Source organism: Mugil cephalus, chromosome 8, assembly GCF_022458985.1.
Source record: "Mugil cephalus isolate CIBA_MC_2020 chromosome 8, CIBA_Mcephalus_1.1, whole genome shotgun sequence".
NCBI classification, from domain to species: Eukaryota; Metazoa; Chordata; class Actinopteri; order Mugiliformes; family Mugilidae; genus Mugil; species Mugil cephalus.
In genome coordinates, this window is record NC_061777.1 from 1153594 (window position 1) to 1171235 (window position 17642).

Sequence of the window (17642 nt, forward strand, 5' to 3'; positions counted from 1 at the left end):
TTATTCTATGAAGTCCACCGCTGAAGCATTTATTGTGAAAAATCTATTTGTAATAATGAATGTTGTGTTTTCATCTCAAAGCTCATCAGAACCATTCATGTCTATGGTTATATACAACATTTAGAACTTTACCTTTTTAACTTCAGCCATGTCAGTTTATCCTAATATATGTAATTTACAGTATATATCATTTATTCTATGAAGGTAATGAACATTGATCTGTGCTGTCATGTAATAAATGAAATATCATAGTGTGTTTGTGGTGTGACTGGATCAGGACAAAAATGTGTGTTTGATTTAGTGAACAGTGGTTATTCTATCTGATCCATGTCCTGGGAGTTTGTTATCAAGTGTGGAGACATGTCATGGGAAAGGGCGAAGGGAAAGTAGTAGGGAAATCCATTAGATTCACAAGTCAAACTTTGTTCAGGTACATGACCGGTAACGTGTTGACTGTACCAACCAATAAAATGAGTCAGATATTCAACATATACTCTGGTTAGTAAATAATGAACTGGACAAGAATGTAAAATCAGTTCTTATCAGCTACAGATTGTGGAGATGTTAAGGAGAGAAGACGTCTAAATACAGATGTTCTACATGTTTCTAATGTCACTCTATTTATCAGGACACATCTGACAGTTTATCTCATGGTTACAAGTTTCTTTGGATCAAATATCAAGATAAAAATCTGGTGATCAATACATGCACTGAAATCTATCTACATTACATAATCAGAAATAAAGACTCAATAAATCAAAGCAGGATAAAAAAGAAAATGTGTTCTGTCTCTACAGTCTGATATCTGCACATCAGGTTAAAGATGTTCATGTGTTTCATAGTTCAGTTCATGTTGTGACTTCAGAACATTTTATTTCACTCAAATCACAAACATCATTTCTCCATCATGTTGTAAAGAAAACCAGAGCTTCCTGCTGAAGTCCTGCTGCTTCCTCTTCATTCATGTCTCTGGATTTTAGAAACAAAGACTCAAAGAGAACAGAAGATGAAGGTTTCCTGCAGGATGAACAGCATCTGGCTGCATCAACTCTTTGAACATTAACACGTCTGAGATAAAACAGGAAAGAAAAGAACTCAAATGTTTCCACCATAAAATGTTGATTTGAACAAACCTGAAAAGAGAAAATCCAGAATGAAGATCAGCTCCATTTGGAGAGTTTCAAAGAGTAAAAACTACAAGGTCTGATTGATCAGCAGGTAGACACAGCTTCATTGGATTGTTATGGCTCTACCTAGGGATTACCTAAACATAACATGGAAAAACTCTCCCTCTTCCACACTTACAAAAAGAAATCACAAAACACAGGGAATTCATTCCAAAAGAGCGGGGATTTATTTACCCAAACGAAATTAAAGACTTCAGGGTGAGCATGGCCTAAAATAATAGAAAACAAGCTGGGTTTAAATCCCACTTGCCTATTCCCAAAAATAAGATTAAAAAAAAATAAAAAAACAGGTTTCTTACGTCACTCCCTAACCAAAAACAGGAGAAAAGATGGTACAAAGAAAAATACCAAGTTGGACTGCACAGTATTTATAATGTTTACAATATTTGCAAATGAGATGCAAAATCTCAGTATATATCATCACACCAGTTATGACAGAGCTTTGCCTCATCGCGTTTGGGATAAACAGCTAGTTTGACTATGTTGGAACACATCTCAGATAAACCAGGTTCAGAAACATCACTCAGTATCTCTGTGGCAGTCGAGTCTTTGAGATCTGAGACCAGAACAAGTAGTTGTAATTTTTCACTGAAGCACAATCAGGAACTAAAGGACAGAGATGAGGAGTCCGGGTGAAACAAGAGGAGGAACACTGAGCCAAAAACAACCTGCTGGATAGATACAGAGAGGAAATTAGTTCATGTCTGACTTCAGTAAAGGGAACTGAAGCATAAATGTGACGTAACAAAGGTGTCTATTAGCTGCTATCGGTAAGATGTTAAAGTAACTGACTGAGAACCAAGAAGGAACTGTGTTTGAGAAGATTTTAGGAAACATTGGGTTACTTTTATGTTTTATGTTGAATTAGCATTAGAAAAGAAAGTGAATCCAAAACTGTGCTGTTAATAAACCATTTATGATGAGAAGTTTACCTCATAAAATGCTACAGGACGATGACTTTTCCTTCAGCAGTTCCTCTATCAAGTCACTAATTTCATCTTCTTGTTTTCTTTGCAGATTTTCTTTTTCCTCTTTGTTTTTCATGTCCTTCATTTGATTCTCATGTTTTATCAGTAACTCTTTGATTTTTTTCATGTTTCCTCTCTTTTCAGTCACACACTTCACCAAGTCACTGATTTCTCTTCTATGTTTCTCCCTCTTCTCTTTTTCATTGAAGGCTGAAAGAGCCTTTAACAGGTCATACTTCTTATCTTTGTCTTTCATTTGTTGCTTCTGATCTGCTAATTCCTTCTTATATTTCTCTTTGAATTCATTGAACTCTTCAGCTTTCTTTCTGGCTTCCTCTTCATGCGTCTTCTTCAGATTCTCCAGTTTTTCTTCCAGTTGTTTTCGTTCTTTTTCCTCTTGTTCTCTTCTGATCTGCTCCTCTTCTCTTCTTTTCTTTTCATATTCTTCTTTTTCCTGCTTGTACTTTTCTTCAAGTTGTTTCATTTTTGTTTTCTCCTCCTGTCGTCTCTGTTCATCTTCTTGTTCTTGTTTCTTCTGCTCTTCCAACAATTCTTTTCGTTCTTTCTCCCAGGCCTCTCTCTTTTCTTCCATCTCTTTTCTGCTCTCCTCCAGTTTTCTATCTGTCTTTTTCTTTTCCTCTGATTCTGACTTGATTTTTTTCTCCAAGTCATGTCGTTGTCGTTCCCTCTCCTGTCGTTCTTGTTCTTCCTGCTGTTTTCTTTTTTTCTCTTCTTCTTCTCTCTCATGATGTTCTTTCTCTCTTTCCTCTCGTTCCTTCTTGATCTCTTCCTCCATTTCTTTAAATTGTCTTTCTCTCTCTTTTCTTTCTTTTTCAATTTCATCTCTCTGTTGTGCCATACTTTTTTTCATTTCTTCCATCTTTATCATTCTTGTTTCCTCCTCCTGCCGTCTCTTTTCATCTTCTTGTTTTCGTTTTTTCCACCATTCTTTTCGTTCTTTCTTCCAGGCATCTCGTTTTTCTTCCATCTCTTTTCTCATCTCCTCCAGTTTTCTATCAATCGTTTCCTTTTCTTTTGATTCTGACTTGATTTTTTTCTCCAAATCTTCTCGTTCTTGTTCCCACACTTGTACTTGTTCTTCTTCCTGCTGTTTCCTTTTCTTCTCTTCTTCTTCTCTCTCATCTTGTTCTCTTTGTCTTTCGTCTCGTTCCTTCTTGATCTTTTCCTCCATTTCTTTAAATTGTCTTTCTCTCTCTTTTCTTTCTTCTTCAATTTCTTCTCTCTGTTGTTCCATACTTTTTTTCATTTCTTCCATCTTTTTCATTCTTGTTTTCTCCTCCTGTCGTCTCTGTTCATCTTCTTCTCTTTGTTTTTCCCACCATTCTTTTCGTTCTTTCTCCCAGGCTTCTCGTTTTTCTTCCATCTCTTTTCTGCTCTCCTCCAGCTTTCTATCAATCATTTCTTTTCTTTCTGATTCTAACTTGATTTTTTTCTCCAAATCTTCTCGTTCTTGTTCCCACTTTTGTCGTTGACGTTCATCATGCTGTTTTCTTTTCATTTCTTCTTCTTCTCTCTTCTCCTGTTCTTTCTTTCTTTCCTCTCGTTCCTTCTTGATGTTTTCCTCCATTTCTTTAAGTTGCTCTGCTCTTAGTTTTCTCTCTTGTTCAATATCTTTTTTCTCTTTTTCCATTCTTCTATTTATTTCTTCCTTTTCTTCCTCATGTTTCCTTTCTAGTTCTTCTCTCTCTCTCTTCATCTCTTCCTCCTTCTCCTTCAGGATTCTCTCCATTTCTTTCTTTATTGCTGCTTCAGCCTCTTGCAGCATCTCATTGGTGAAGCAGCTGCCTCCATTTTCCTTCACCATGGTGTCAATCTTTGTTATCAGCTCTCTGACTTGTTGCTGGTTGTTTCTATCATAGTTATTGAACACATGGTATCTTCCTCCACAGTCAGAGATCAGCTTCTTAAAGGAATCATCACATTCATTCTTGATGTATTTCTCAATGGTCATCTCCTCATGTTCCAGTGAATCTCCTCTTGTGAAAAGAATGATGGTGAACTTTTCTGAATTCTTTCCAAATGCTTCCTTGAGGAGTTTCAGTGTCTCCTTCTCCTCTGGAGTTAATCTTCCAATCTGTAACACCAACAGGAAGACATGTGGTCCTGGAGCCAGAAGACTGATACATTTCACCATCTCCTCATTGACGTCTTCATGGGACAAAGTTGAGTCAAACAGACCAGGAGTGTCCATTACAACAACAGGACGACCGTCCACCTCACCCTGAGCTTTATGACAACGTTTGGTGACTGATGTTTGACTTGATTTGGCTTTAAACTCTTTTCTCCCTAGAATGGTGTTACCTGAAGAACTCTTTCCACTTCCAGTCTTCCCTATCAACACAATCCTGAGACTCTCTGGACTCTGCTTCTCTTTATCACCTGCAGCTGGAACAGAGTTAAAAAGCAGTTTGTTAATTGATTCTTCTTTTCAGTTTGTACTCTTCTATTTTATGTCAGTGGGTCATGAACAAAGTGATTCTAAGGAGAGTTTTCCTCCATTTCTTAATAAGAGACACAACATCCACACATCTGGAGTTAGCTTAAAGGTTCACAGTAGCTACAGTTTACTGTCGACTCAAGACTGTAATGTAGAGACATGAGTATGGACAAAGAGACACATGAGAAATTAAAGGACTTACAGGAGACTTTGGTCCTTTTCAGCTTCTCAAGTTCATCCTGTTGTTGTAAGACTTTATCCATCTGAGCCTGAGCAAATGTTCCTGTTGTGTAGCAGCTTGGTTCATCATTGGAGAGTCTGACTTTTACTAAAGTCTCCAACAGTTGTGGGATCTGCTGTTTGTTCTTGATGTTGAGAACAAAAGATCTTCCTCCAAAACGTTGACAGATCTCCTGGATGTCTCTGTCTCTTTCTACAAAGTTAACAACAGCTGGATGAGTTGGATCTGACTCCACAGTGAACAGAATGATGGTGAAGTCATTGACTCGAGAGCTGAATGTGTTCTGGATGATCTCTAACTCTCCCTTGTCTTCATCAGTGAGGGGAGCCACAGGTAGGACCAGGATGAAGGCATGGATGCCCTCAGGATCACAGAGGGAGATACACCTCAATGATTCCTTCATCACTGCCTCCTGAGGTTTTCCATCCAAGGCAGGCAGCTCCACCAGGGAAACCCAACGTCCACACACCTCTCCCTGATTCTGAACACACTCTGATGAGTTGGAGGCTGAATGAAGCTCTGTCTGACCTAAAATGGCCTTGACTGCTGAAGTCTTCTCTGCTCCTCCCCTCCCACACAGAACCAGGTTTAACTTTGGTTTGATGGTCTCTTCAGTGAAGGTGAGGAAGGTTCCTCTGGTTCCATCAACAATCTTCTCAATCTGCTCCATCAGCTGGTTGTGATCCTCTTTGAACATGTTGTAGTGTCTCCATCCACAGTCTTTAAGGAGTTCAGTAACAGAGACATTCATTTCATCCTCACGTGTGATGACCACCATTGAATATTTAAAGACGTCTCGTCCAAACAAACTCAGGATGAACTTTATAGTTTTTCTGTTCTCCTCAGTGAAATTAGAAGGCTTCACTAACAGCAGCAGAACATTTGGTCCAGGAGGACAGAGACTCACACAGCTCTTAATCTCTTCTGCAAATGTTTCCACAGACAGACTGAACATGTCTGGAGTTTTAACCACAGTCACTGGTTTTCCTCTCCACTTTCCACAGGAGGCCACACAGTGTCTGATTGGTAAATGTTTATGTTGAAAACCTTGATGTCTGATGATGAAGTTGACAAGTTTTGTCTTCTTGTCCTCACTTTTCCCCAACAGGACAATCCTGAAATCAGATGCTGTAAAATAACAGAGACAAGGACACAATGATACATATGATTCTTGATTATTACAGTGATCACATATGAACAACATGTTCAAACTAATGAGGCTGAAATCACTGGAGAATAACAATTCACTGTTCATCACTTTGTTCAATGAGAAGTCATTATATCTGTAAAACATTTACATTTAAATGTAACAGATAAGAGACTAAACAATGAAGGATTTCCTTCTATTTCTATTCAGTGGTGAATAATTGTTGGATCTATTCATTTATAAGATAAAACCAAACATCTTTCTTTAAACACATGATCAGGACTGTGATGAATCTACTTACTGTGGGATGAAGTGTTTCTCGAGGAGAGAGGGAGATGATCAGTGATTTCTTTAATCACATTCAGACCTGAAGAAAACATGACATCAATCATTTTTGGCTCTAAACCAATAAAGTCAATAAGTTTTTATTTCCTGGTTCATTCTCTTACCGGCAGATTTAACTGAACCGAAAATAGAAGTCTTTGTTTCCTTGTGTTGTGTCTGATTATCTCCTGGTAGATCAGCTGATGCGTCTTCATATTCTTCACAGTCTAGATGTTCTCCATTGTTCTCTTTCACTATTTGACCCAAACGTGTTAACAGCTCTGAATGATCAATATCCCTCCTCTTCAAGTATCTGTATCTACATTTTATGATCAGTTCTTTTAATAGAGGATGGTTCTTGTAGTTTTCTACTGATCTCTCCTCTCTGGGTGTTGATACCAGAACCAGTGAATGATGAAATGATCGATCACTAAAATGGTCCAGGACTCTGCAGAGTCTCTGTCTGTGTTCCTCAGTGAAGTCTTCGGGCTGTAGAACCAGCAGCAACACATGAGGTCCAGGATCAGAGAGTCTCACACAGGTTCCTACATGTTTTCTGAGTTCATCTTCAGAGATGTTGGGATGCAGCAGATCTGGAGTGTTGACGAGAACTACTTTTTTGTCTTTAATCAGTCCTCTGACTCTTAGACAACATACTGCTTCTTCCTCAGTGTTGAACGTGTTCTCTCCCAGGATCAAGTTCCCCACTGAACTCCTCTCAGACCAGCTGTTCCCCAGAAGAACAACCCTCAACTCAGACACTGAAAGAAGAGAAAGAACAACTAGATTATTGATGTCAACACTAGAGAGAATCTATTAGTGATCAACTTATCACATGCAGCTTCAGTTCTGTGTTTTAATGTGTGTTTATAGTTTCTATAGGAGGATGAACTGATTATTTAAATCCTGTAACGTTCACCATCTGAACTGTAAAGTGGATCTCAACATTCTCCACTAACACAGGATCTTAGCAGAAAAAGTCTTGAATGAAACTGTATCATAAGACTCTAGGAACTAATGTAGATTCAGTCAGTGCATTTACATGCACGTGAAAAAAAAGAATTATTGCCTTAATCGCACTCTAACAGGAGAACTTAAGTGCATGTAAATACGTTACTCCGATTAAAATCAGAGTTCTCACTGTCCGATTAAGACGCCCAGATAATGTGATTGGAATCGGAGTTTTCAATTGGATAATGCGTGTGCGCATGCTCCACCACCGCTGCGCTGGCGTGTGACCCGGAACAAACGTCCAAGAAGCCGATCACAGAAGAAGAAGAAGAGAAACGGAACCGTCTGAGGGATAGCGCGGATCTTACCTGCATCAGAAGTAGCGCGAACATTACTTACGAGATTTAAAAATGTTCTATTATTCGTCTGGTTGTTTAAATGTCATAAATGTAATAGGTCAACCCGGAAATCGGGCTGTATTAACTTGGTATTGACCTGCTGAAAAGACACGTATCGCCCCCTAGTTTGGAGGAGGAGAACAGTTATTAGATTTTCTTGCGCTGCATGTAAACTGGGACAAGGACTGTAGTCAGAAAGTTCGAATTTTGAGCATAGCTCGATTAACCTATGCATGTAAACGCATGAGTGTGATATGATCAGATTTTTTATTCACCAACAGAAAAGTTCAGAATCAGTTAAACTCACTGTCTGGTGGTAGAAACTCAAGGCTGCTGCGGCGCTTTCGAGGCCGATCATCTGTGACTGTAAAGACAGAGACACAAAGATTAATAAATAAAATCATTAAATGAATGAGTTCTGTGTCCTGTCACTCTCTGTCTGACACAAAGTCTTGCATGTAAACTAACAGTCCTCTCTTCTAACAGAGTACTTTAATCCTTATTTTCTCCTCACGCATTTTTGTACATTTCTTTGAACTTTTTTTTCATTTGGTGATCATTTTAGCTGTGTTACAGCTTGTGGTTTGAATTTCTGCAGGAACTTTTAGTCAAGTTTTTGAAATCCAGTGTCTTTTACTCTTGCATGTCATTGATACTCTCGTGATGCATTTTGCCCCCTCTGGACACCTTATGGCAAAAAATGTACAGCCATAATACAACATTTTTTTCCTACTTGTTTTCCAAAAATCGCTTAAACAACTTCAGACCTGCTGCAATTTCAATAAGTTTCAGGATTTTAACCCTTCAAACGCCAGTCTGAAAATACTAAGTATTAAATGTTTTATACCAAAAAATTATTTATTATTTTCCATAAAATAAACAGTAGGATGATGGGGCTTGATTTGAGTCCTGGATATGTCAAAGATTAGCAATAAAACTGATTTGCATCATTATTTTCTATGTAGTGTCAGATACTCCCTCAGGACACCAAAAAAGAAGCATCATATAGACTTTATAGACTTTATAACTTCATTCCATGCATTCTGTAATATTAGCATTTCATTTAGAAGACAAAGGTTGTATGATATATGTGATGTATGTGTGCGTTTAATAGAAACTGATTTTTATCCCGTGCTTCACTGGCTTGCTGGGGACCTCTGAAGGTACCAGCTACTCATCACAGAGATGTTGGGGGACGCTCTGTAAAACTTTGACAGTGTATTTCTGGCTGTGATGCATCGTAGCCTGAGTGACAAAGTTAGAACCACAGCTACTATAGCCACTAGAGGGTGTTACAGTGTGCTACCAGTTCCCATATCATAGGCCACCTTTGGTTTGGTTAAATTTGTATACTTCCCAAGCAGTGGCGTTTTCTACTGGAGGCCAAGGGAGCCATGCTTACTCTCATTTTTAACAGACTGTAGCTGACATTAGAAAATCAGTTACCAAATCCAGCCTGGAAGTATTCTATCAGTGCTGGAAAGATAGTCTGGCCACTTATGAGTCTGCAAAGAGGTCTTATTACTCTCATTTAATTGAGAATAATAGGAAAAACTTTAAACTGATGTTTTATACTGTGTCTAAACTCACTAAGAGTGATGAGGTGGTCAGCTGCTCCCACTTGACAGCACACAATTTTCTATGGTTCTTTAATAAGATTGTTGAAGACAACAGGTCTTTTGAGTTTCCTGTTTTATTTTATTAAGTTTGGTAATTTCCTATCTGTCGTGTCTGTCCCTTGAATACTTGGTTTCTCCTGGTGTGATTGCCCTCATCTGTTTCACCTGTGTCTTGTCATCCCTCTGTATTTATAGCTCTGCCTTCCCTTTGTTCCCCGGCCCGTCGTTGATGTGTGTTCCTGTGTTTTTCCATGTGTTACCCATGTTCCTGTGAATTTTGTCCTTTTTAGCCGTGCCATGTATTTTGGGTTTAGTTAGTCTCTGGATTATCCTGCCTTCTGCAGCGCCTTTTGTTCCCTTTTATTTTTGTTAAATACCCCCTTTTCCCGGATTCCCTATCTCCTCCTCATTTGTCTGCACTTGGGTCCTCCCCTTTAAACATACTTCCTGACACTCAGTCTCTTAGTTGTGATTTCTTTTGTGCTGCTGTTCCACCTGTTAGCAGTAAATGAAGTCTTGGTGATTTAGAGCTTCTGTCTTTGACTGAGTTATCTGAAGTTGTTAGGGCAGCTCGCTCAACAACTTACTCCTTGGATCCTCACCCATCATGGGTCATTAAGGAACTCTGGCCAACGTTAGGCCCTTATATTCTATCTGTTTTGAATTGTTCATTGTCCATTGGGGTTTCCCCTGCCTGTTTCAAATCTGCTGTAGTAAATCCCCTATTAAAGAAGCCTGGATTGAATACCGACTCACTGTCAAACTACAGACCTGTCTCAAAAACCTTTCCTTTTGGTCAAAGGTGTTTGAAAAGGTTGTCCAGTATCTAGCAAAAATAGATCTGTCTGAACCCCTTCAGTCTGCGTTTCGTGGAAATCATTCCACAGAGGCAGCACTGACAAAGGTGGTTAATGACTTATTGTTAAATGTAGATTCCGATAAAGCTTGGGTTTTATTGTTGTTGGACCTCAGCTTGGCTTTTGATGCAGTAGACCACGGCAAACTACATAACAGACTTGAACACTTTTTCAGCGTCTCTGGCCAGGTACTGTTGTGGTTTGAGTCATATTTGTCAGACAAATCTCAGTGCATTTTGTTTAATAATGTTCTGTCTGAGTCTTGTGCAGTTAGACATGGGGTTCCACAAGGGTCTGTCCTGGGTCCTCTGCTCTTCTCTTTACATCTCACATCACTTGGTGAAATTTTACATTCTTTTGGAATTGCCTTCCATTGTTTTGCGGATGATTTACAGTTATATGTGCCAGTAACTTTTGAAAATGGTCTGACATGTCCAAACTTGAAGCCGATCTGGCGGCTGTTAAACCTGGTTGTCCAATAACTTCCTATTCCTGATTTCTGCTAAAACGGAAATAATGATTATTAGACCCCAGAAACTGCATCATCTGTTTGATGATTTTACTTTATCTCTGGATCACTGTGTGATTCATTGCAGAGACAGAGTGAAAACTCTAGGTGTTATTTTTGACCAGACGCTTGCATTTGATTTGTTCATCAAAGATCCAACCAATCCTGTTGTCAAAGGATGCTGAGGTCCTTATTCACTCCTTTGTGACCTTTCGACTCGATTACTGCAATGCCCTACTGTCAGGATTGCCAAAAAAAAAAAAAAGTTTTCGAGGCCTGTATGATGCAGAATGCTGCAGCTTGTATTCTGACCAGAGTGGGTAAATACAAGCACATTACCCGTGTTGGCCTGTCTTCACTGTCTCCCTTGTCAGGTAAGTTATAAATGGTATTGCACCAGTTTATTTGACTGAATGAACTTGTTACCTTTTATGCACTTCACTCCCAGGAAATTGGGTTGTTGAATGTTCCCAAAGTCAGAAAAAAAGAGTGAGCGTGCTTTCTCTTACTGTGCACCAATGTTATGGAACAGTTTTCCTCCAGACATTAGGCAGGCATGTTCTGTTGAGGTATTCACAGTTAAAGACCCACTTGTTTACTGCTTCTTATAAGACTTGACGTATGTCGACACACCTTTGGTGTGCTTTCACACTGCCAGCAGTCCTGGGTCTGACCTCCCACTGTGAAAACTGAGTGCCTTTTTTTTTTCCTCCCTCACATACGTCATCGCGTCAACAACGTCATAATTACACATTAGTGTACTGGAACACTGTGAAGTAAACAATGGACAGCATAGTGCGTCCCAGAGCCGTATATCAGAGAGAGTCTGTCCAACCAGGGAATGGAGCGTCTGATCCATCCCTCTATGCTGATTGGTGCTGAGCTGGTCACGTGTTTCATGGGCGCCATGTTGGATCGATCTAACCAATATTCATCCACAGAGAAGTGGCAATAATAGAGAATAAAGTTGGATTAAAAGTTAAAATATGCCACAGTGCTCAGCCTACGGCTCCAGCACAGGATCAGGAAAACACGGAGGAAACTCCACCGTTTCCCCAGTGAACAAAAACAGAGAAAGTTATGGAGCAGAAGATTAAAAGGAAGAACTGGATGTCAAACTGATTTCTCACTATTTTGTGTTGAGGTAAATGTCAATGTCTCTTTGACATTTGTTAAGATTTAATATAGAAAAATAAAGTCACACCATCATTAATGTGAACCTTGATCTCAAACACACCGCTTTACAAATGAATTGAAGTTTGAAGTTAGCCTAGCCTTATGCTAACCTTATGCTAGCTAGTTATCTAGACTAAAGGCTTAGAAAAATAGCAGCTAGCGTCATATATACTGTGAAACCCATGTGTTCATGTAATTTATGTCCATGTAAACAGACACAATTAACTGACGTGTAATTTTACCTCAGTTACGTTATTATGGCTAGCATGCTAATGCTACAATGATACTAAATATCAGTAAGGCTAGTTTAATAATATTTATAATTTTTCCGAGTAATTTGATCTTTTTAACAGTGATGGATGAACACGGAGACTGAGGAGAAGGTAAATACAGCTCCATGACTGATGAGGTGATTGAGCTACAAAGTATTTTACAGCTCATTTAAGATATTTAAAGGAAGGAGATGCTGGGATATTTAAGTGAGGACCTTTTACATATTAATAACATTTATAGGCCTGTTAATGGTGGAAATAAGACATTTATTTCAACATAGCACATCCGCCCCAGAGGGTTACACTGTAGAATCTAACCTCTGATGTAGTAAACATGGTGCCTCCTGCTCATCCAGTCATTTATCAGGAGCTTTTTTTTTTATTCTTTCAGTTTGTTGATGACTCCTGCTCTATCAAATGGCTGCTGATGTTAGAATAAATCACTGTGTCCCACACAGTGCCCAGTATCTGCCACCAAAGCTCATGGATCTCATGGTCTTGCCAGTGCGCTGCCATGATCAATAAAAAAAAGTGTCCCATACAAGCAGTGTGTAAAGAGTCGCAAATATTCCCTGATCGGTACATTTTCCTGAACATGGCGTACGCTGTTACAAAAAAAATAAAAAATAAAAAATGAGAAAACGTAAAATATTAAGGCAACACGATGCAAGAGATTTTTAATTTTCTCAACTTTTGCCTGCTGTTGTTGACTTAACTAAGGTTTTCAAGTTCTGCAAAGAGTTCTGCCAACTTGGATCTTCTTGTTCACCTAATTAGGATAATTCTGTGAGACTAATAAAGAAATTCTTGCTTGAATGTCATGTATTTCTACCTTCACCAAATGCAGATTTTTTTGTAGAAAAAATAAACAATTATGCCCCTCAATGTCATGTATGTCTGGGTTAATTCACCTGCGCTTGTTGATGTTACAACACATTTGATGTGTTTGATTGAAAAAATGGACAAAAATCTCTGTCCTTCAGAGATCAGTTTCAGGGAGACCAACAAGAAAACTGGGAGTAGACCAAATCTTTGCTCTGTTTTTGAGCTCAGTTGATAGAAGAAGCTCATGGAGCCTTCAAGATTTAAAGACTGTGTGGAAAAATGGGCCAAAATCACACCTGAGCAGCATGAGACTAGTTTCTCAATCAGGAGGCGTCTTGAAGCTTCATTACCAAGAAAGGCTTTTGGACAAAGTATTAAATAAATATCAGTTAGCATGTTCAATACTTTTTCCCTCTGTTATTTCACATTAGTACACATAACTTCATTTCTGAACTTTTTGTTTTGGTTTCTTTCTATATATGGATTACTTGGGTTGTTACCAGCACCTGGTGAAAATTTCATGTCAACAGCACCTTTAGAAATATGTTTGCTATGAAAATGGTGACGTGTTCAAAACTTATTTTACCCGCTGTATCTTGTACTATTGGATTTTGAGAACTGTGCATTTTCAAAGAGCGTTAATCTGACCTGTTCAACACCACTTCCCTAAAAACATAGTGATGGATTTATGCTGTTATTTAAAACTCTTGCTGCAGCGAGAGACAAAATGCACCAAAGCCTCCCAGAGTTCATCCAGCTACTGTCCAGCCTGGGATGTTTGACCACCAGAACATGAGAGTTTGGAGACATATGTGGCATTTTACAGTCGACACTAATCAGTGTTTGATGAAATAATTTCTCCACTTTACATCCAGTTTCCAAACAGATATCACCAATAAACCCAAATTAAATGAGGATTTCAAGCCATTGCCAGATTCACAGACATAATTTGGAGTCATTGACCCACATCGCAATAAAACCACACAATGACTTCAGTTACATGAATGGGAAAGAATTTCATTCAATCAATACATAAGTAATGTGAGATGCAACTACGTCTCTATTAAACGTTGCTGTAGCAACACACTTCACACGTCAAAAACTCAATTCAAACTAGAGATAGAATCATACAAAGAGTTTAGGTCAGTCTGCCAGTTAGCTGATCTTTCTAAAGTGAGAAATTTCATTTTTCTGTATTTTAATTTAATCTAATTTTATTTTCTATTTAACATTTATTTAACATTAGCGTTTATTTGCAGTAAAGTATTTGTGATGTTGATCAGATGATCTTTATTTCATCCATGGATTTGGTGGGGTCTCGTTTTTCCTACAACTCCGACTGTGCCCCGTTGTTCTCTCTCTTCATCTCTTTTCACCATTCTGTTGCTCTAACGCATACATTTCAACAACAAACCTCTATAGGTAACTCAAGGAATGAAAATGAAATGAGGGAAGAAGGTGTTATTTCTCCTCTTTCAAAGATCTCAAGCAGAGCTACTGGTCCGGTTACAGAATGACTGTTCAAGTCCTTCTGGAAAAAGGATGAAAAGATCCTGACAGTTGTATCAACTAAAACTTTCTAATTCATCAGTCAACTTGGAAACACTGAAATAAAAGAAAGTAAGACCTTAAATGCTGCTTTGATGAGACAGATGAAAACAACTAAACTAAACTGAGTCACTGCAGCAGAATTTAATATAAAATGAAAGGCAGTTGAAATCAATCATCATCATCATCATGTTTAAGGTGGAGCTGAACCCTGATTCATTTTATATTGAGAGAGTGGATGAGAACAACTGGAGAAGAAAACAGTCACTTACTGTTAGACATGCTGGTGTCCTCATCACACATTTTATCTTCCAGATCAGGTACTAGGGGAAAAAAGAATATTAGCTTTATTAACAACCTGTGATGAAGTCAATGTGGATTTAAGGTGGACTGAAGAGAATCTGTCCGCCATTATCAAGTGAAACTTTCTAACTCACCAGTCAACTTGGACACATTTAAACAAAATGTGACTTATTGTCTACAAACTGCTGGAATTCTACATGTTCATAGAAGATTGATGAGACTCTTCACTTTAACTTACTGAGACGTGATGGTGATCGACGTCGTCCTGTAGAGAAACAGAAAGTAGAAACATTGATTGACTGGTTGGTGTGAAGTGTGTCATCAGTGTGATAGTCAGAACTAAACATCCTGTGATTGTTGGTGTCCACAAGCAGCTCAATAACTGATTGACTTCATCTGTGTCAACATCTAGCAGCTCCATACGTATTAACAACAGTCACACTTCTCATTTATTCTGCTGGAGAAATGGTTTCTATTCATGAATATCAGGTCAGACTGATAGATTCCATGTAACCTAGTTATTTCTCAAAGCTGCAGCTTTTCTGTCCTGTGGTCCAGTGTTGTTGGGTAGGTTTAAATCTTCCTATATTTCAATTACCATGACACTGACCATAATCAACATACTAAAAGTTATTAAATTTTTATATTATGATAATTAGATCATTTTAACACAACTAATCAACAAAAGTTCTTCTATTATTTACCACTACACACTGAGTGAAGAGCAACAATAGGCTGTGGAGCAAGTTATGGAGTAGGAAGTGAAGCGTTTAGCTCTGCAGAGCATTTCACTGAATATCGTGCATAAAGTAAGTAATTGAAAATCTAGAGGACTAAACGTCTTCGTTATAAACCTCTACTGACACCTGCTCGACATGGCGCACAGGAATACGAAAGGTCGACTGACCACTAGGGTTGGGCACCAAGAACCGGTTCCAAATAGGAACCGGTTCTTGGTGCCCATTTAGGAACTCTAACATCCGGTTCCTAAATGCAGGGTTTGTATTACTCCGCTAGAGAGAAGAGCATCACTCCTCTGAACATGGACTGCAAAAAACGCAGCTGGAAAGTCTGGCTTCATTTTAATTTAAAAAAGGATGGATTTGGCAACACCTGTGAAAAACTTAACACTGCCAAAGTAGGATGCACAACAAACATGACAAAACACCTTCGTCTGCATGGTATAATAATCAACCGGTCAATTTTTCAGGTCATCAACAAACTGCAGCTTTATCTGCAATGTACAGGATGTCGTATGAGAGAGGAAAAAACAGGCAGCAGCTCTCACAGGTGGAGGTCTGACCCGGGTCTTTTGACAAGTGAAAGCACCAAAGGAGAGTCAAGTCGTGTCTGAAAATACTGGGTCGATCCGCTGTGAGAGCTGCTCATACGTCATCGCGTACATTGCAGATAAAGTTCTAGTTTGTTGATGATGTGTAGAATGAACCGGTCAAACCCACGCTCTTTCTAAAAGCTGCTGATATTAGAATAAATCACTGTGTCCTGCACTGAGCCTGATGAAGTGTGGGAGATCAGAATACAAGATGGATATAAACACAGTCACCGTTCACCTATGAGCTTCCATTAACCATCGTGTAACAACATATTTGATTTGTTTGACTTAAAAACAAAGGAACAACAATCTCTGCCCTTCAGAGATCAGTCTTTATGGGAGAAGATCAAAACTTGTGTTTGAGCTGAAGCTTCTACAATGATACAGTCTGTCAGGAAGTAGAGTCAGAATGTAACAGGCAGATACATCAGAGTCAGAGCATCAGTTCGCTGGCTGAGTGCAATAAATGTTTAAAGAAAATACCACAGCATATAGTATAAAATATCATAGAACTAGCATAGAAATGTTTGATTCCAACTAGTGTCAGTGCATTATTTATTTTTTAGAACTTATGTAATGCACTTTTTCACTTCATTTACTTTTAAACCTGATACAAAGTATTTCAGGCCTATGAGGCTTTAATTTTGTGATGTTCATATCAATATATCAAATAGTTTTGTTTGACCTTGATTTTTAGCAAATGTTTGCTTGCTAATAGTTTTTCATCTGACACGAGTCAAAACTGTTTATTCATTAGTCTTTCTTATCTCCAGGTATGTTATCAGTATCTCTATCAGTTTGGGGAAGTGGCCTAAAGAAAAATGACTACAATCATAGAGAAGTTATTATTAGCACGGCCCAGTGGAACAATATTATAAGTCATTTCATTTTAGAATTATTCATTTCCACTGTACATAAACTCCATCCTCCCTGTGTAGTGACACTAATGATGGATTCTGTACATATCAGAATCAGATCACACTGACTCATTTACTTCCTGTTCTCAAATGACTGTGGTCACTTGAGTGCCAAGAAAAAAAAAAGTTTTCTTGCTTATATTTAACGGTCCATGTGTTGAAACAGGCCAAATGTTCACGCGTTACACACACAAAAAGTTGATTTGGTGGATTCTAGTTCAGGACTGAAGAAGTGACCAAGTAGACGACAAATATAACGGTTCTGAAATGGCGTCTTGTGTCCTCGGCCTAAAGTTTAACATGAAGATGCAGGAAGAGACGGATCGTCTCATTTCAGGGAGTATGAGTATCCATCATGTTTAACCCTCCACTAAAACATCTACCACATACAAGACTTCTACTCACCTGATTCTTTCTCTTTAGTCGAGTTCAACCTCCAGATTAAATTCTTGCTGCGACACAAAAGTTAAAGTGAAACTAAAGAGACAGACTGACTCCACCCAACAGGAAATGATTTTATAAAGACAACGAACTCTTACTTTACATGATTAAAAAAACACTATTAAATAAAACAAATTGGTTTGGCAGCAGAAAATCAGATCTAATATAT

At 38.5% G+C, this 17642-nt stretch overlaps 1 protein-coding gene across 4 annotated transcripts; it reads right to left on the reverse strand.

Moving 5' to 3' along the window:
- Positions 1–1331: 1331 nt before the first annotated feature.
- On the reverse strand, positions 1332–17603 carry LOC125012762 (restin homolog). 4 transcript variants are annotated; one of them, XM_047592893.1, is made up of 9 exons: positions 17438–17603; positions 15021–15047; positions 14752–14802; positions 7982–8038; positions 6451–7086; positions 6303–6368; positions 4816–5982; positions 2120–4561; positions 1332–1855 (listed from the first exon to the last, which is right to left on the reverse strand). In XM_047592893.1, exons 3-8 carry the CDS (start codon positions 14780–14782, stop codon positions 2121–2123), a joined length of 4398 nt encoding a protein of 1465 aa, XP_047448849.1. In that variant the 5' UTR covers positions 14783–14802; positions 15021–15047; positions 17438–17603; the 3' UTR covers positions 1332–1855; position 2120. The 4 variants fall into 4 exon arrangements, with proteins under 4 accessions (XP_047448849.1, XP_047448848.1, XP_047448851.1 ...); XM_047592892.1 differs by having other exon boundaries at positions 1332–1858; XM_047592895.1 differs by lacking the exon at positions 7982–8038 and having other exon boundaries at positions 1332–1858.
- Between the last annotated feature and the right edge of the window lie 39 nt (positions 17604–17642).